This window comes from Gopherus evgoodei, chromosome 24 (genome assembly GCF_007399415.2).
Source record: "Gopherus evgoodei ecotype Sinaloan lineage chromosome 24, rGopEvg1_v1.p, whole genome shotgun sequence".
Taxonomy (NCBI): Eukaryota; Metazoa; Chordata; order Testudines; family Testudinidae; genus Gopherus; species Gopherus evgoodei.
In genome coordinates, this window is record NC_044345.1 from 1,708,093 (window position 1) to 1,727,297 (window position 19,205).

The 19,205-nt window shown below is 49.7% G+C and overlaps 2 protein-coding genes across 8 annotated transcripts in view; one reads left to right on the plus strand and one right to left on the minus strand.

Annotated features, from left to right (window-relative positions):
- Positions 1–11,794, plus strand: part of NUP210L (nucleoporin 210 like) — a 45,826-nt gene extending 34,032 nt beyond the window's left edge. The window contains exons 30-41 of one of the 7 annotated variants that reach the window (XM_030541842.1): positions 569–743; positions 1,397–1,572; positions 1,830–2,050; positions 3,998–4,134; positions 4,907–5,033; positions 5,772–5,921; positions 6,631–6,881; positions 8,326–8,530; positions 9,332–9,436; positions 11,064–11,138; positions 11,236–11,325; positions 11,597–11,679. In XM_030541842.1, coding sequence (XP_030397702.1) covers positions 569–743; positions 1,397–1,572; positions 1,830–2,050; positions 3,998–4,134; positions 4,907–5,033; positions 5,772–5,921; positions 6,631–6,881; positions 8,326–8,530; positions 9,332–9,436; positions 11,064–11,138; positions 11,236–11,282 — 1,669 coding nt within the window. In that variant the 3' untranslated portion in view covers positions 11,283–11,325; positions 11,597–11,679. The other 6 variants (XM_030541843.1, XM_030541844.1, XM_030541845.1 and 3 more) reach the window with 6 other exon arrangements.
- Positions 11,795–12,665: 871 nt separating this feature from the next.
- On the minus strand, positions 12,666–15,079 carry RPS27 (ribosomal protein S27). Its single transcript, XM_030541868.1, has 4 exons — positions 14,987–15,079; positions 14,623–14,731; positions 13,642–13,752; positions 12,666–12,911 (listed from the first exon to the last, which is right to left on the minus strand). Exons 1-4 carry the CDS (start codon positions 14,990–14,992, stop codon positions 12,883–12,885), a joined length of 255 nt encoding a protein of 84 aa, XP_030397728.1. The 5' UTR covers positions 14,993–15,079; the 3' UTR covers positions 12,666–12,882.
- Positions 15,080–19,205: the final 4,126 nt, after the last annotated feature.

A 19,205-nucleotide genomic window follows, 5' to 3' on the forward strand; every position in this document is an offset into this window, starting at 1 on the left:
CTACCCTAAGTGCAAGAAATGAACTGTTGGATAACTGCAAATGCTTATCTCTGGGGTGGTGGTTTTTGTGGTTCTTAGTTTATGCACATTCCCAGAAATGTTCTTTTCTGTTGGGAATATAATATGCACTTTTCTGAGGGGTATCCTCTGGTACCCTACCACCCTCAAATGTGTAACATATCTGAATGACCCTGAGCAGAGCTGGGTCTGACCGTTTGGAGAAAATTGTGCCTTCCTCCTGCTCTCAGTCTGTCAGCATAGGGAATGAGATGGAGTTTGGGGCCCAAACTCTGATCTCTTGTGAATGAGCGGGTGGTGCTGTCGCTGAACCACTGGCTCAGCACTTTCATGCCTCATTTAAATAATAATCAAATATGTTAAGCTGTGAACTGGAAGAGCTTGGAGGCACACTATCCTGGGGGAGTTTTGAAATTGCTGGATACGTGGCTTGTCTGAGAAAAGTCCTTCTTGCTGAGGTTTCTCATAGCTTCACTGCCCTCCATTTAGACCCCAATTTTCAGCCTGGTAGAGTGTAACCGAGGGTTTGTTCACTCTGTTTTTGACCTAGGGATGGGGCAGCGCTTGTGAGCTCTCAAATCCTGCAGTGTTTCCCCAACTCTTCTGTCATTGAGGAGCATGGCCAGGGGCTCCTGAGAGCAGGAGCTGTAACAGGCACTGCAGTGCTAGAAGTAACTTCTCTAGAACACTTTGGCGTCAACCAGACAGTCATAACTGGGGTCCGGGTAAGACACTGCCAGTACTGTTGCAAGTAAAGGAAATAGCACCAGCGTCTGATTTTTCAAATCAGTAAAACCTGCTGATGCCAAGAGATCATGTACTATTTGTTGTATCAGGATCAGTGTCTCAGAGGAGCGAGTAAGGTCCCCTGGTTTGTGATCTCCAGGGTTCCGCCTCAGCTCTGCCCCGACTCAGAGTGTGACCTTGGAGGCCAGTCACATCACTTCTTTGAGCCTTAATTTGTAAAATGGGGGATGATAATGTGTTGTGAGGTTTCATGTTTGTAAATCACCCCATTGTGTGAAAGGCCCCACAGAAGTGCAAAGTATCTTTATGTGTTACTTCATTTTTTACAGCTTAAAATAAGGGCTAAGAAACAGTGCCGATCTTCTCACCATAAATATTGTATGCTTTTTAATTGATTCATGTGCTATTGATAATTTAAGGGCAATCTTAAATGTTTTGAGTGATGGGAGACCAAGCAAAGCCTAGGTGCTGCAGGAAGAGATATCGATGGCTCAGTAGGTGTGGCTCTTCCTTCTGAAGTAGTTACGTACCATTGTACATTTGTACATAATAAGTGGATCTGTTACAGTGGGAAAGACATACATTTAATGTATTTCTTGAAGTGCACCAAAGGAAGCATTGTCTCTTACAGGTGGCTCCAGTGTCATACCTGAGGATAAGCACCAGTCCCCAACTCTACACCGTTCGCGGCACATCTCTGATGGCATTTCCTCTGGGGATGGCTCTTACTCTCACAGTCCAGTTCTACGACAATATTGGGGAAAAATTCCATGCCCAGAACACCCAGCTTTACCTGGCTTTGAACAGGTACAGTCCTGAGGAGGACGGCACATAGCTGACTAGGGTAACTAAAACGCACAAGTAAAACTTTAGCATTACAAGTGTTGGGATAGGTGAAAGAGGTGTATTTCAGGGCTAAAACAGATTTAAAGGGAGCTCTTCAGAAGTGAAAAGCTGGTTCACGGACTCACTGGGCTATGTTACCATGGGGCTTTTATACTTATCTCTTCTGGGCATCCGAAGCTCTGCTCGTTTTCTTTTGACTGGGGCTTGTTTGCTTTCAGAGATGACCTGCTGCTAATCAGACCTGGGAGTAAGAATTACACATACATTGCTCAGGCTGTGAACAGAGGAGTGACACTGCTGGGAATCTGGGATGAGAAGCACCCAGGCATGGCTGATTATATCCAGGTGCCCGTGGAGCATGTCATTGAGCCAGACCTCTCAAAGCCCATTGCAGTAGGAGATGTGATCTGTTTCAGCACTCCCCTTGTAAACCATGAAGGTTTGTGTGTTGTTGTTTTTTTGCTCCTGGTGTTGTCTCTCACTATTGTGGTATTAACATGACCTGTTCTGGTCACCACGTTAGATCTCACAAGCTAAGCAGAGCTAGGCAGCCCATACTTGAATGAGAGAGCACTAAGGGACAGTGGAGCGGTGCTGGGGATTTAATGGGGGACCATCTTCCCCAGAGTCAGAACTGAACCGGTGTCCCAGCATGGAGTTAGGGTTCCCTGCGCAGCTGAAGGTATTGACGTGAAGGCAACATAAAACTGTGGCTGTGGGAGGAGTGTTCACTCGAGTGTCCTGGCCAAATTCTAATCCAGACACATTCCACTTTCACAAAGTCGTCCGATTTCAAGTTGGTACGGCTTCTAATTTCTCCATTAACTCTGTGACAGACAGGATAAGGGCCAGTGTAAAATGCGTAACTGCTTAGCGATGGGAGTTTGAATGCTTATTGGCATTAAGGAGTTAATATCGGACATGTTAAAATGCTCTCAGCTTTAGCTTGCCATACCAAGAAGAGCCTGTTTAGCTTATTTTGGCATCCAGTGGTAAGGAGGAGATGAAGCATGTTGCAAGGCTCTGGCTTTGGCTCTACTGCACGTGGGGAAAGCGGTGTTGGCATGACTTCTGCACTAGGTTTGTTTCTGGGATTGAGCACAAAGGGAGCTCTGTTGGGTCTGGTGGAAATCCTGTTCCTACAAGAGCCTAGTTTAATGCAGTGAAGTGCTGCCAGTGGCAATTCCTGTCTAGCCCAGAACCAGAAAGTGTCAGCTTTAGTGGGTCCTCAAGAGAGAGAGTATCTGCTTCTTACTGTCTAATGACAAAGGGCCTAATTCTCCTTACACCTACATTGGCTTTGTTATGAATTTACACCAGTACAAGTAAAAGGAGTATCAGGCCTATCTCCTCCCTTCTCCGGTGCTCTAGGACAGTGATTCTCAACTAGGGGTCTGGGGCCCATTGGGGGACTGAGCAGGTTTCAGGGGGGTTGCCAAGCATTAGACTCGCTGGGGCCCTTGATAGAAAGCTGAAGCCCTGCCGCATGTGGCTGAAGCCCAGGGCCCTGAGCCCCACCACCCAGGGCTGAAGCCAAAGCCTGAGCCACTTAGCTTCATGGGGGGCCCCTGTGGCATGGGCCCTGCTTGCTACTCCCTAATGCCAGCCCTGGATTTTATATGCAGAAAACTAGTAGTTATGCCACAGGTGGGCCACGGAGTTTTTATAGCATGTTGGTGGGGAGAGGAGGAAAAACTCAGAAAGGAAAAGGTTCAGAACCGCTGCTCTAGGATTCAGGTGTGGGCTCAACCTTGCTGTCCCTGACCTTGAGTGTTTTACATCCTTTCATTCCAGGGCTGCTATTTTCCTCTTTTTTCCTCACTCACCAGTGGGGCACTTCACAGCCATCCAAGAGGGCAGGCTGCACAGGGGCTACTGACGGGTGTTCTTTATACAGAGAGTTCTGCAGCTGCATTAGAACACTCAGTACAGAATGTTTGGTGCTCCTGCAGCTCCAGTTTTATTACTGTCTTCTCATCACGGCACAGTAAATTAGGCTTTGACAGTGTCTTAGGAACAAAAGGTAGCCAGGAGTGCCAAACCCCTGCCGTTATCCTATAAAACCTTATCTGAGCATTCTCTTGACTCAGACACCCTAAAAATTAACCTGCAGCCTTATGGTTCTATTTTATTCACGTAAATATGATTGACAGACTGCCTTTGCAATCAAGCAGACAGTCAGCTCGGTGTATTCCACTGGGGGGGGGCATTTGTGTAGCATGACTATTTCAAAGGTTCACTTTGAGCTCTAAAAAGACAAGATCTGAGTGTGGCCTACACTGTATGAACTCTGTGAACGTACTTTAGGGGAAGTGACGTCCAAAACCTATTCCCAGCACATTCAGTGATTCCTTTCATGAAGTGGAGACTGACTTGGCCTTTATAGGTGAACCTGGGCTGTGGCAAGTCTCCCCCACTGGCATTCTTGAGATAGACCCTTTGAGTGGAGCAGCAGTTGTGAAGAATGCTGGAACAGCTACAATCCTCCATGACATCCCAGGGATAGTGAAAACATACAGAGAGGTATTTATTGCTACACTCTTTTGTTGGAGAGACCAGCGTACTACTGCTTCTGCCAAGAAAATTCTTCCCATAAATTACTTGTATGCTGCACCCATGGCAGTTAGCCTGTATTTACCTTGGAATCCTTTTGTTTATAAGAATGCACAGCCCATACTTAGAAACTGAAAGCAGCACTATTAACATAGTGGCTGAAGACTCTGTTATGGTGCTGCAGAAACAGAGTTTTTACTGTAACTTGACATGGGATAATTTGCAAACCTGGATTCAGTTGCTTTATAGGAAAAACAGTCGTGTAAGTAAGTTAATAGGGTCTTTAAAAAGAAGATACTAAGGGCTTGGCTATGCTCGAAATTCCAAAGCGCTGCTGTGGGAGTGCTCCCGCGGCAGCGTTTTGAAGTGCTAGTGTGGTTGCGGCGCACTCTCCCAGCGCTGCACGTACTCTCCCAGCGCTGGGGCCCTGTTTACACTGGCGCTTTGCAGCGCTGTAACTTGCTGCGCTCAGGGGTGTGTGTTTTTCATACCCCTGAGCGAGAAAGTTGGAGTGCTGTAAAGCGCCAGTGTAGCCCAGGCCTAAGAGCTTGAGTCTTTTACACCACTCTGACAGTGTAAAGGGGACTTAGTAAATGACAGTCTGGTCCCAAAGGTAATAAAATCACTTGGATCTGGAGAATGTTCAGTAGCAGAAAAATAGTTATAGCAATAAAACTCCTCACTGTCCACATGAACATACCAGTCTTTTGAACACAAATGTATACCCCATTTTATGTTTTAGGTAGTTGTCAATGGTTCATCAAGATTAAGCCTCCATCTTGGTCCCAAAAGTTACCTAACCAATACTCCTAACTCTTCTGAAGTCTGGGTTTTTGTTGCCACAGGCAGTGCAGGAACAAGCCTCAGAGGTAAGACTTGTTACTGCTGGCTTCTTCTAAATTCCTCCAGCGTGGCCTAAACTACTGAACTGCTGCAGTTAATGGGGTGGTTCTAGTCTTTGTTCTATGGGAGAGCAAGTGTATTTATTCTGTAGGAGCCCTCATATTTGAAACTGAATTGCAGGTAAAAAGCAATTTATAAACTGGTCTTCTTGCACTTTATTCAAAGTCAGTATAAACCATGCAGGCTTTATAACCCTAAAACGAGATGAAACTACAGCTCAACCTTTACAATGGCTAGACTACAGATTACTAGTACATAGTACATCCTATGTGTCCGTTGAAGAATCTCAAAATCAGGGATATTTTCTCATGTAAAATAGGATATCCTTTTAATGTAGGCCTTGTCTGGCTTACTTTCCCTCCAAGTGCAGTTCAGATGTCAGTGAATGGAATTGGCACCATAATGGATTAAAAAAGGACAAGGCCTATTCTTATGCTGTCAATAAAAACTTCCAAGCCCTAGTTTTTAAGTAAGAAAAACATGTTGTCTGTTTCAAATTCAGCTTTGTACTTTGCCGTTGAAATGATGGTAGGTGTCAGTGACCTACTGGGAAAGACTCTTCTGTCTGGGAAGTGTAGGTTGGATGGAATGATAGACTGGTCTCTCAGATGGTCTAGCCACCAGAGAAAGCTCCATCGCCTGGGCTTGAAAAGGACCCATTGTGATCATACTAGCTCATTCATTCTTCCTGTTCTCTCTTCTAGGCCCATGCAGCCCTAGTCAGCTTTATGCAGTCACCAGTCTGCTTCGCCCAGCGTCTCACCTGCTATGCCAAGTTGAGTTCAGCAGCACAGTGCTGGATATTCCAGCAAGTAAAGTCTTTCGTGTCCGGGCACACTTCAGCATTGAAAAAGGTAGGCACGCTGGCCCCTTTCCAGGGACAGGACCAGGGATTTGGGGGATTTTTCATTTTTGATGATTTTTTTTTTTTCCCCACAAAATTCCCATTTCTCCACGGATTGAGAACATGGTGGTTTCACAAACATTCATAGACTCTAGGACTGGAAGGGACCTCGAGAGGTCATCGAGTCCAGTCCCCTGCCCTCATGGCAGGACCAAATATTGTCTAGACCATCCCTGATAGACATTTATCTAACCTACTCTTAAATATCTCCAGAGATGGAGATTCCACAACTTCCCTAGGCAATCTATTCCAGTGTTTAACTACCCTGACAGTTAGAAACTTTTTCCTAATGTCCAATCTAAATCTCCCTTGCTGCAGTTTAAGCCAATTGCTTCTTGTTCGATCATTGGAGGCTAAGGTGAACAAGTTTTCTCCCTCCTCCTGATGACACCCTTTTAGATACCTGAAAACTGCTATCATGTCCCCTCTCAGTCTTCTCTTTTCCAGACTAAACAAACCCAATTCCTTCAGCCTTCCTTCATAGGTCATGTTCTCAAGACCTTTAATCATTTTTAGCATTGGGTAAGAATATGCATAGTGAATTCTCCTTTCCCCTCACTGTCTGTAGTTTTCCGGTGATAGATGGCTGATGTATTAAAAACAATCAAACCTGAGGCCTCTGAATGTTTGTTCTTTGCTTTTCGCCATCTTGAATTCAGGTCTCTATGCCTGCCTAATCACTGCGAAACCCCAGTCTGATGAAGTCCTGCTGGCTTTGAGTTTTGCTGAGGTCTCTGTATATGTGATGGTCTGTCTCTTCAGTGAACAAAGCAAGGATGGAATGCAAAGAATCCTGGTTCCCTTCCTCCCTGCATTTTACCTCAACCAGTCTGAATTGGTTTTTAGCAGCAAACAACTAAATGGCAAGATCAGAGTGGTCGGAGCTGAGAAAGTGTTAGAAAAACTGGAGGTACATAGAAAGCTCTCTGCCCCTCCATTCCTGGGGCATATGCATACCTTTCTTCCTTCTGTTTAGGATGTATCTGTAGGTAAAATCTGATCCCAGTATACTAGGTGCAATCTGAGCAGTCCCTTGTGGGAGATTCTTCAAGAAATGATTGAGTTACTTCTGTGTTAAGAAACAGTGGTGTTTTTTTACAGTACTTGAGCACTCCCGCTCTTTTATATCGGGGGGGGAGAAATGGTGGACAGGTAGACAAGGGAGAACCTAAGTTACAATAACCCCACTGCTAGGCAGGCCGTTGGACAATCCTCTTTTGGGGTGGTTTGTCGCCTGTCTGATACTGAAAGAAAACCGGATGTCATAATGAAGAGCGTGCCACTCCTCCCCCACTGGAGTGACCTCGCACATTGTCACACCTGCCAGGGCAGGGCAGGGCAGTCTTCAAAATGGCACCTCCCATGCCGCATAACCTTGTGCACACTTTGTGTGCAAGGTCATGCCAGCAGGCCCAGGCCATTTCTGGAAGTATCAGCTGCTGCACATCCAGTATTCTGCTACCCACTGCAAATGATGGTATTTACAAGAATACTTGTTATCACTACTGCACTGTTGTAAATAACCTCACTATTCTGTGTTTGGGTGTGTAATATTTAGGGTCCTACCAAATTCATGGCCATGAAAAAAAATGTCACGGACCGTGAAATCTGGTCTTCTGTATAGTATAGGGTAAAAGCACACAAATTTCACAGGGGAGACCATTTCTCAAATTGGGAGTCCTGGCCCAAAAGGGAGTTGCAAGAGGGTCACAAGGTTATTTTAAGGAGGTTGCAGTATTGCCATCCTTACTTCTGTGCTGCCTTCAGAGCTGGGTGGCCGGAGAGCGGTGGTTGTTGGTCGGGCACCCAGCTCTGAAGGCAGCATCCCACCAGCAGCATTGCAGAAGTAAGTGTGGCAATACCATATCATGTCACCCTTACTTCTGCGCTGCTGCCTTCAGCGCTGGGTGGCTGGAGAGTGGCAGCTGCTGACTGAGGGCTCAGCTCTGCAGTCAGCAGTGCGGAAGTAAGGGTAGCAATACCATACTGTGCCATCCTTACTTCTGCGCCACTGCTGGCACGGGCTCTGCCTTCAGAGCTGGGATCCTGGCCAGCAGTCGCCGCTCTCCAGCTGCCCAGCTCTGAAGGCAGCCGCCGCCAATAGCAGTACATCAACCCTCCGCACAATAACCTTTCAACCCCCAACTCCTTTTTGGGTCAAGACCCCTGAAATTACACCACTAAGAAATTTTAGCTTTAAATAGCTGAAATCATGAAAATGATTTTAAAAATCCTATAACCATGAAATTGACCGAAATGGACTGTGAATTTGGTAGAACCCTAGTACTATACAAACCTGGCTTGTACTGTTTTTGTTTACCTTTTCAGTAACTGCTTTTTGTCTGTTTTCAAAGGTCCATCCCAACTCTCCTGTGATAATAGTGAGGCAGCCTGAACATTTGCCCAGCATGCCTGGACTTGTCTCCTACCCAGTTAGTGTGGTCAATCTCACATCTCTCCACCAGATGGCAACCCCCATCTTTATCAATGTCTCTTGTATTCTTACAGGCCAAAGAGTTACCATAGCCGTGAGAGTTCTGGCAGGGCAGCATCTGTTAAGTAAGTATCAGCTGGTCTTATTTGCATGAGAAGTTTCAATACTGCCATCAAAGTGGTTTGCTAGTTCCTGGATCCTAATTCTTTACCATTCCAGACTGCTTTCCTCTTACAAAAAAGGGAAACAAGAGTCTTCCTTACTGTGTCTAGGCCTGAACCTGTGTGGTATCGTAACTCTCATTGACCCTAGTGGGAGTTAAGTACCCAAGGTCAGTCCTTCTGAATGCTAACTCAGTAACAAGGGGGCCCTCTTTTGTTCATTTCACTGCAAAGACTAAGTGGGATCGCAAGGAAGATGCTTACTCCCTCGGTGTGAACAGCTGAATGTGATGTGGGTGGGAAGACGAGTTGTAGGGAGCAGCAGGTTAATAATGACACAAAGCGGTTTCCATCTGATTTTATTTAGTCGTCTACATTACACGAGTTGGTGGTCTAGTTCTATTTCCTAGTGAAAAGGGAGTCTCCGATAGAATCGGGAGACTGAATTGTCCTTAGTCCATGAGGTGGTCCCTCCAACATCTAGTGAGGCACTTTGACAGGGCCTGAGCCAGGAAACTTTCACTGCACCTGGTCGTGCTGCACCTGGTCTAGGGAGAGAACTTCATTCCTCAAGGCTTCAGTGCCACATTCCTATTGAAAGGGTTAATGATTCTGAAACCGCTTATTTAATATTTAAGTTAGTTTTTGCAACAAAGCAGCAGAGGGGTTAGATGCCTGTCTCTACAGTGTCATCATTTATTACAGAAACTAGCAGTTGCCTACATGCAAGACTAAATATTACCTCACTTTTCTGGAAAATGTTAGGTCAGTGCAATGAAGCAGGAATTGTCCAACAGCTTATGGGCTCTTACCAGATCCTTCTCTTCACCCTCTTTGCTGTTCTAGCATCAACAGCTGTAATCTTTCTCAGTAAGTGACAACACAAGAGGTTTGCAGTTAAACAGGCAGCTTTACCTGTGTGTTCACTCAGTCTTTGAATACAATCATTTGTCTGTTATACTTTGTGTATATTTTTAAGAGTGCAACACTGTTTTGAGTGTTTGAAAATTACAAGCACCTTGATTTAAAAACCAAAACCGTACACACCACAGCCAACCACATTTCAGACCATTTTCTGAAATAAAACACAACCTAGCACACAAAGGTTTAACCCCCAGAGATCATCCTGGTGTTTGTCCTATTTCTGTAACACCTTTCAAGAACCTGTATACATACTGCTATACAGGGATGCAGCCACTTTTCATGTAGACAACTAGCATCCACCAGTGAGGAAAGGGCATTTTGGCCAGTAAGAAAGATACGTAGGTAAGTAACCTACTATCTTTAATGACAATATAAAGCAGACAGGCCCTCAGTTTATAAAATCTCAGGAGGAAAAAACCCACCCACCCATAATAAATGTCATGTAACTTAGTGAATCTGCCTCTGAAGGATAACAGGCTGAGTTTCTGCTCCTGCAGTCGCAACCTGTAGTTCAGGCTGCTAGGACATGTTATACACAGAGGCAGTGGCAGGCCCCTATTGGTCAAATTAAACTGTCCTCCTGGTATGAAAAATCACCTTCGGTAAACTTTAAGTGGAAAAAAGCAATGCGAGTTCTTTGCACTGGGATATACATGAAGCCTTTCACTGCCAGAGCTTGATTCTTCTACTCTAAGCCTGAAATAAACCAAAAGCCAGTAGCAGGCTCAGTGGCCTACATGAAATGAGTCAGTTCCTAAAGGATTGGCTTCCCTCCAGGGGAAAGTCAAATTCCTCTCTCTTCTCTAGGCATGGTCACTCTGGAGCAGGGCTGAGGTATGTTGGCAAAGGGCAGTATGGTGGAAACTTGCCCTGTCACTATTTACGCTCTCTCTCTTCTGGGGATAGAGATTGGCTCCAACAGGAGTACCTTTTGAGCACTACTGATTTAATCTTTAATAGATTGTTTATTTACAGTTACTTATGATGGTATCTAAATAGTGCAACATTTCTGCCAGTTTCACATATTGATTTTGGTACCCTGTGCTACACAATTAGTGCCAAAATGCACCTTCTCTTCCTCCTTCACAAACCTGCATAAATGGTAGGGTGCAGACTTCATTATAGGGTTTTGACCTACACAAGCTGTGAAAATGTTTTTTGTGGGAATATCTTATTTGCCAGTTTGGCCTTTAGACAAAGTTGCATTGGTTTAGTTAAACTTGTGGAAAAATTCATGCTTGTTTGCATGGCTTATTGCACTGTCTTAAACCCATAGTACTGGACAAGCTAAACAGCACATCTCTCTGTAGAACACTGAGTTAAAGCAAATCAATGAGTGTGATGTCAACACATAAATTAGAGCATCTTAGCGCCCCCCACTATCATTCAGGAATAGCAGCTTTAGTTCCTTGTATAAATAATCCTTACGACTTCAAAATGGCCATGCAGCTTTGTGTTGGTTTAAAATCACACCTTAAATTAAACTGCTGTAACCTTGTACACAAGCCTTTAGCATAATGAGACTATCTTCACACCTGCTCCACTGATATTACATGATTGGTTATTTTTGCAGCATACAATGCCTTTCTGACCAGAGTGCAGACTGTACCTATTGTCTATGTTCCTACCTCAGCTACACCTCAGACAGGTAAGCTGGAAACCTGTGTAACGAGATGTATGTAATTGATTGGAACAGCTATATAAGATAGGACAGAGTCTCTCACCCTGTTTACTCCCTTTCCCAGCTTCTCATTGCTCACTTCCCAAGCTCACTTCTCCGGAGGCAGAATAGCCAGCCTGGAAAAGTGAATCTGAATTCCCCTAGCAGCGATCAGGTACTTCTGGTGTAGCTGTGTTGGTCCCAGGATAGTGAGAGAAGATGGGTGAGGTAATCATTTGCTGGTGACAAGAACACAAGATATTACCTCCCCCACCTTGTCTCGGCTACAAGAAAGGGCTTGAAGTCTTAAGAACTGTTTTCTATAAATTGCAAGGTTAGATGGCAGCAGCTGTCTTACGTAAAAGCCTGTCCTTTTTGTTCCTGTGTCCTAGGAATATCCAAGCAGTCCAGTATTGATCTGAATAACCTTTTCCCCCTACACTTAGGGTATTCATATCCTCCTGTTGGTACTCAGCAACACAGTGCAAGAAACAGGACACAGCTATGGCTTTGGAGTGTACGAAGAAGGCACATTTGAAAGCAGTACCTACTTGTACAACAATAAACGTCTAGTGAAGCGTGATGTTAGGTGTAGTCCCAACTCCTGTAACTGGAAGTCACAGCACCTTCGTGGTTCTCTGGGACAGTCTGACTCTAAAAGCAGCAAAGAATCCTGTGGCACCTTATAGACTAACAGAGGTTTTGGAGCATGAGCTTTCGTGGGCGAATACCCACTTCGTCAGATGCATGTCCCATGCATCTGACGAAGTGGGTATTCGCCCACGAAAGCTCATGCTCCAAAACGTCTGTTAGTCTATAAGGTGCCACAGGATTCTTTGCTGCTTTTACAGATCCAGACTAACATGGCTACCCTCTGATAGTCTGACTTTAGACTCTTCTGGCCACAGTGATGGGTACTGAACAGGCGCTCACTACCAAGTTGCCAAAGACAATAGTTTGTGCCATTCTACTTTAAATGATCAGGTAGATCCTGCAACAAGAAAACTCCCTCATGATTTGGGCCAGAATAAAGTCCAGAAGCCACCCAGCAGTTTGACTTTTAGACCTTTTTCAGGCCAGTAATGTATGATACAGCAGGCTTGTGCCTGCCTGTAGAGGTAGAGTATCCGATCAGAGCACTGAAAGGGTAACAAGGTACTTTACTGTGGTTGGAGGAATATCTGGGAGTCACTTGCAGAAGCCTGTGCTGTCAGCAGGGCAAAGTCAGGATTCACAGTGGTTGAACCTTCCATTTTAAGAATGGTCAGATTATGCTGACAGCTGAGGAGAGGGAGGGATTAGAGCATAACTAGTTTCACTCCAAGGTGAACAGGGGCTCACTGCATATCCATATTCTTGCCCTGCTAAGAGTCAGACTCATAGACTTAGCACCTGTGGCAATTACAAGCAGGGCAGAGTCAAACTCAGCCCAGAAAGTGTTTTCACTCCTGTTGAACAGTTTTGCTGTCATCACCCAAAAAAGCACTATGCGAGTATCAAGTTAACAGACTAAGCTGTATTTTATCCAAAATTTATTGACAGTCAGGTGGGTGAGGCTACAGGGACAGTATGGAAGTCATGTTCTCCCCTCACATTCTAGAGACATCTTTAAAGCCTTCTGTTCACATCTTGACAATGTTGCTCTGTGGCCGAATCCCATGCTCTTGAGCCATCTATATTTGTCTGTGCAGCCAACTGCGCAGGTAGTCTCCCCCATCTCAGACACTTTCATTTAGTGCTGCTTTCGTCTGAAGGAGCATCCTAGATTAGGAAAGAACAGTAAGAAATCCCAAGCACAGTACCAGCCTGTGGGAGGGATGGTTGGGTCATTTACTCCTTTGACTATCATGAATTGTGCCCAGTCCACAGGATGGTGCCAGCACCACAAAGCCTCTAGGGGTTTTGAGGGAGGCGGACTGTATTCTCATAGCTCAACAAGGACTCGGCCACTGGGAGAGTTTGAAATCCTCAGAATCAACAGCTCCAAAATCGAGGTCAGATCCATCATTGTAGAAGTAAAACGAGCCAACAGAACATGGAACTAGCTCAAATAGTCCAGGCGTGGCTCATAACCATGAAGGCCAACAGATAGTTAAGTATATTCCCAATGACCCTGTGAGGACCACCAGTAAATAGCCATCCACCCTAAGCATTCTTCAAGAATCCCCAAGGTTTCTAGTAGTTCTATCCTGCCAACTGCTCTTGGAGACTAATTGTTGCTGGTCACTTAAAAGGCATTTCATTATACTTAGCAAACCCGCTCTCTGCAAGTACTTCACACATACTGAACAATCTTAGACTCTTCTAAGTGCCCCTCAAAGTAAAATTTTGTATTGGGGTATTATAACACAGAGGTGTACAATGCATTAAGAACCAAGATATACACTTCCTGCCCTGAGGAATCTATAGTTCAAGTAAAACAAGAGCAAGACAAAACAGTAAAACAATATAGTGGCTGGCTGGCTTTTTTAAAGTACAAATTGCTGTTTACCTTCTGTAAGCCTTGCCTTTCCTCCAGTGGGCTGGCACAGCACAGTTGAGCAGCCAACACACAGTACTACAGTCTGAGCATGGCTGAATACAGTGGTGATTTTATAGCAACCTGGAACAAAGCACAAGTTTGAGGTGAGCATATTCTACAAAAGAACTGAGGCAGGGTTATTTCCACTGCTGGAGCAATGACAAAGCTGGCATGTTACTGGAGAGAGGTTTTGACATTTTCAGCAAGCAAGCTAAACTTTAATCTGCTGGAGAAAGAGAAGAGGGCTAAAGGCAACAGTGAAAAATATTCATTGTTCTGGCCATAATGGGGATTTAAAGGGTTCTCAAAAGCAAACGTTTTAAGCTTGCATTTTACAGGTAGTTACAGCAGACTGCAGAACCCCTGTCCCTGGGTCTCAGGGAAAAAAAAACCAGTTGTCCATGAGCTACAATAATGAATTCAGCTAACATCAGACAATTAAACTGAAAGACAAGATAATCCCAGGGCATCCCCATGGCAGGGGACTAGCCAGGGCACATGAAGGGCCTTCTGCACTGGATCTAGTCCAACAGTAGTCTATTTTTGTGTCAAGGTCCAAATTTCTTGGTCAAAGTATAATCAAGGTCCAGACTGTAGAGAAAACATAGAAAAGGTAAGATTCTAGGACCCTTCAAAAGCAGCTAGCAGTCTGGATTTGGCCTGCGTTTCCCGCTCTAGCCCCTGGCCAGCTCTACCGAGATAAGCATTCCTTACAATTCCGCACAGGGGCGAGCTCAGTTGGATGCCAGAGTAGGACAACTTCTACCGCCACCAAGTCTTACGTGCTCACGGTCAGTGTTGACTACAGGGGCTACCAGGTTACCTTCAGCCTCCTGGCTAGGGAGCTAAGCAGGACTGCTCACAGCCGGGGGCGAGCCCGTTCCCGTGCGCCCAAGGGCCCCGCCCCACACCGGCTCCAGGTAAGGACCAGCTGGGGGGCCAGGGCCTCACCTGGACACTTCACATCCATGAAATAGGAGTTCGGACTCTGGACCAGACGCTTCTTCTTGTGTTTCCGCTTCTCCTCCTCGGGGGAGGGATGCAGCAGGTCTTTCGCCAGCTGCAAGCCAAGCAGAGCGCGTTAGGCCGGCCCGGGGAGCCCCTCCCGCACCTCCCCCGTGGGGCGCCCCCCAGCCGCCATCTTGGTCCCTTCTTCTCCCTCCCCCACCGCCATCTTCCCGCTGCGGGCCCGGCTCCGGCTCCGGCCCCCGCTACCTGGGCCGCCCCCTCCCAGAGCCCGGCCCCGGGCGGCGGAGCGGGACCGCTCTGGGCGAGGGGGACGCGCCAGGCCCGGCCCCCCGCGGGCCGCACTCACAGGCATCTTCACGTGGAGGCAGCCGCAGCCGAAAAGGAGCGAGACCGGAAGCCGGGGCCGATATATCCGCTCCGGGGTTCCTCACACGGGCGGAAGTGAGCGCTTGGCAGGGCTCTGATGCCATATTGGAAAGGTCGAAACTGCAGCCCAATGAACAGTCGGGAGGTGTCGCCATTTTGAGAAGGGCGTTCACGCCAACGGCGCGCCGCCATGTTGTAAAGGTCTTTGCCTTCAGCCAGGAGAAAAGATGTAGTCGGAAGTAGCCGCCATGTCAGGAGGGTCAGTCTCTTCTCAAGGGGCTGAGGAAATGACGCCACCTGGGGAAGGTCCGTGGGGACCCAGGCCCATGGGATGAGCCCTGAGCTCCCTCCCCCACAAGCCCGCTGCTGGGGTCTCCCCCGATTGGTCGCGTTCCACAGGTCCGCCCACCCCACAGGCCTGCATGACATCACCGTGGGTGCCATGGTGACGGCAGGAAGTGACACGACCAGGCGCTGATGTGGCTCAGCACCGGGTGACGTCATTTGAGGGCCCAGGGACGATGACATCATAGTGTGCCGGGCTGGTGGGAACATGCCCCACAGAGACTGATGAGCCCCAAATTTGTGAATCGCTGTCACCCCCCAAACTCCTGCCAGGGCCTGGCCTGGAGACCGGCTCCTCCGTCGCGCCCCGCCCCGCCCCACGCGCCTGCTGCCACGTGGCCCCTGTGCAGCCAGGCCGCACGGGGCTTGGGGATCCTCCCGTGCGAACGGGACCGACATCAATGCAAGCGTGGACGTGTGCCCATCGGCAGGGCAAGCCCGAGACCGGGCAGGGCAGGGCACTTCGGCGAGCCTGCGAGGGCTCTCGAAAGGCCTCGAAGGCCCTGCTCTCTAATCTCCAGCAGCGCGGGGCTCCTCTGCAGCTGGAAGCCTACAGGGCCACGGGCATGGGGTGGCCCCGCACAGCTGGATTTCTTGCTCCCCTTGGAACAGCGCCGTAACAAGGGCGAGGCGAGGGAGGCACTTGCCTCAGACACACAAAGCCGGGGGGGGGGGGGGGGGGGCAGAAAGAGGTGGAGAGAGAGAAAAAAGCCACTGGCATGGAGATATTTATAACCCAGGTGATCCCCCCCCCCCGCGCTTCCCCCCAGTGTCTCCTGGCTGTGACTTGCTTTCCCCCCCGGCCCACCCCCTTTCCCCGGTCCAGGAGCAGAGAGTCCTTGTCTTTCCCCTGCAGCAACTGCTGCCGCGGGGTCCTTGTGCCCCATCTCACTGCCAGGGCAGACTGACTCTGAGCCTGCCCTTCCACCTCAGACCCTTTCATTTTCCAATGGGACCCTCCAGCAGCACCACCCCCCCGCCTGCAGACACCACTCCTGCCCCACGCTGGGCAAGGAGGCAGCCCCATCCCCCACCCCCAGTGAAGCTACTGTCAGGGGCTACAGCAGGGGGAGCAGGCGCACGCAGCGCCCCACGGCACCCACCATGGGGAGGGGAGGGAGATTCCTGGAGCTGAGAGGGGCCCTAGGAGCACACGCAGTGACTATGGTGGGGGTGAGCGTGCTGCTGGGGGGGCAGGAATGGGGGGTTCCTCCTCCAGAACGCACTGCTGCCGGCAGGAAAGGGCTGGGGGGAGTCCTGGAGCAGCCTGCCTGCACCCCAAACTCATCCCCAGCCCTGCCCCACCCCAGAGCCCACACCCCCAGTCAGAGCTTTCACCCCCCCACCTCACCTTCAACCCTCTGCCTGAACCTTGAGCCCCTCCAGCACCCTAAACACCTTATCCCCAATCCCAGCCAGAACCCCCACACCCCAACCCTTTGCCCCAGCCCTAAGCCCCTCCAGCACCCCAAACAACTTATCCCCAGCCCCAGCCAGAACCCCCACACCCCAACCCTCTGCCCCAGCCCTAAGCCCCTCCAGCACCCCAAACACCTTATCCCCAGCCCCAGCCAGAGTCCTCATCCCCCACACCCAACCCTCTGCCTGAGCCCTGAACCCCTCCAGCACCCCAAACACCTTATCCCCAATCCCAGCCAGAACCCCCACACCCCAACCCTCTGCCTGAGCCCTGAACCCCTCCAGCACCCCAAACACCTTATCCCCAGCCAGAACCCCCACATCCCAACCCTCTGCCTGAGCCCTGAGGCCCTCCAGCACCCCAAACACCTTATCCCCAGCCCCAGCCAGAGTCCTCATCCCCCACACCCAACCCTCTGCCCCAGCCCTAAGCCCCTCCAGCACCCCAAACACCTTATCCCCAGCCCCAGCCAGAACCCCCACATCCCAACCCTCTGCCTGAGCCCTGAGGCCCTCCAGCACCCCAAACACCTTATCCCCAGCCCCAGCCAGAGTCCTCATCCCCCACACCCAACCCTCTGCCCCAGCCCTAAGCCCCTCCAGCACCCCAAACACCTTATCCCCAGCCCCAGCTAGAACCCCCACACCCCAACCCTTTGCCCCAGCCCTAAGCCCCTCCAGCACCCCAAACACCTTATCCCCAATCCCAGCCAGAACCCCCACACCCCAACCCTCTGCCCCAGCCCTAAGCCCCTCCAGCACCCCAAACACCTTATCCCCAGCCCCAGCCAGAGTCCTCATCCCCCACACCCAACCCTCTGCCTGAGCCCTGAGCCCCTCCAGCACCCCGAACACCTTATTCCCAATCCCAGCCAGAACCCCCACACCCCAACCCTCTGCCCCAGCCCTAAGCCCCTCCAGCACCCCAAACACCTTATCCCCAGCCAGAACCCCCACATCCCAACCCTTTGCCTGAGCCCTGAACCCCTCCAGCACCCCAAACACCTTATCCCCAGCCCCAGCCAGAGTCCTCATCCCCCACACCCAACCCTCTGCCTGAGCCCTGAGCCCCTCCAGCACCCCAAACACCTTATCCCCAGCCAGAACCCCCACATCCCAACCCTCTGCCTGAGCCCTGAACCCCTCCAGCACCCCAAACACCTTATCCCCAGCCCCAGCCAGAACCCCCACATCCCAACCCTCTGCCCCAGCCCTAAGCCCCTCCAGCAGCCCAAACACCTTATCCCCAGCCCAAGCCAGAGCCTTCATCCCCACACACCTACTCTTGCCCTGAGCCCCTCCCACACTCCAAACCCCTCATCTGCAGCCACAACCCACAGCCCTCACTCCTGCACCCCATCTCTCTGCACCCCTCCCATCCCCAAACTCCCTCCCAGAGCCTGCACCCCAATCCCCTGCCCCAGCCTAGGGCCTGCACCCCAGACCTCCTCCCTCACCCAAACTCCCTCCCAGAGCCTTGGGCGGGTGGGGGGCGGAGTTTGGGTGGGGGATGGGTTCTGCACACCACCAAAATGTCTACAAACCTGCCACCCCGATCCTATCCTGCAAGCCTGAACTCCCCGCATTCTCAGGACACATGCTGATCCCTAGTGGCCACGGCTGATATCCAGCACCTCCCTCCTCTCTTTGACTGGAACTGGATGGAACCAAAGACCATCTTGGAAGCAACATTACCAGCCCAAGCAGTCACAAATTGTGAGTTGGCCCCCCAAAAATCACAGGCTCTACCACCGCCCCTTCATTCATTCTTCGGCGGCAGGCCCTTCCCTCCGAGGGCCTGAGGGACCCGCCACCGAAGAGCCAGCCTTGGGGGAGGGTGCAATTTTATATTCTTGCCTCGGGCGCAAAAATACTAGTTATGGCTCTGCCTTGAAACCTGGACTCCGGCCTGAGAGAGGTTTGCAGACACCCAGGGCAGAGAGGGAACAGCAGCAGGCCAAGAGCGAGGTGTCCTGTGGTTTGGTCTCCGGAGGGCAGAGTGCCAGCGAGTGGAATGCACAGAGGCCTTTCTGCCGCTTCCTTCCTGCACATCCCGGGAGAAAAAGTCACCCCTTGGTGCTTCCCGGCTGCAGGAAAGTTTTGCCCAGGATCTTTCTGATGACTCAGAGAAAGGGATGAGCGGCAGGATTAGGAATTATGTGGTGTCAGCAAACCGTGGTGGTGACCCAGGGACACTGGTCACGCCATGAATTAATGCCAGGAAGTTTTTGGAGCATGTCTGCAGCACAGTGGCCCCCCTCAGCTCTGCCAATGCCCCTCAGCCCTGATATGCAGTTCCTACTATCCTTGCCTGGGTGCCCCATCGCCCCCGCCCGCTCAGCCTGTGGTCGTCACTCCTGGCCTGCAGCCCCCTGCTATCCTAGCCGAGTCCCCACTCAGCTCTGCCAATGCCCCTCAGCCCTGATATGCAGTTC

What these genes read in the sequence shown, in the direction of transcription:
- RPS27 (XM_030541868.1), bottom strand. An exon ending in CATGGATGTGAAGTGTCCAG is followed by an intron (nt 13,753 to 14,622) that starts GTGAGGCCCTGG and finishes GCTTTGTTCCAG; the next exon opens with GTTGCTATAAAATCACCACT. An exon ending in AAAGGCAAGGCTTACAGAAG is followed by an intron (nt 12,912 to 13,641) that starts GTAAACAGCAAT and finishes TTCCTAATCTAG; the next exon opens with GATGCTCCTTCAGACGAAAG.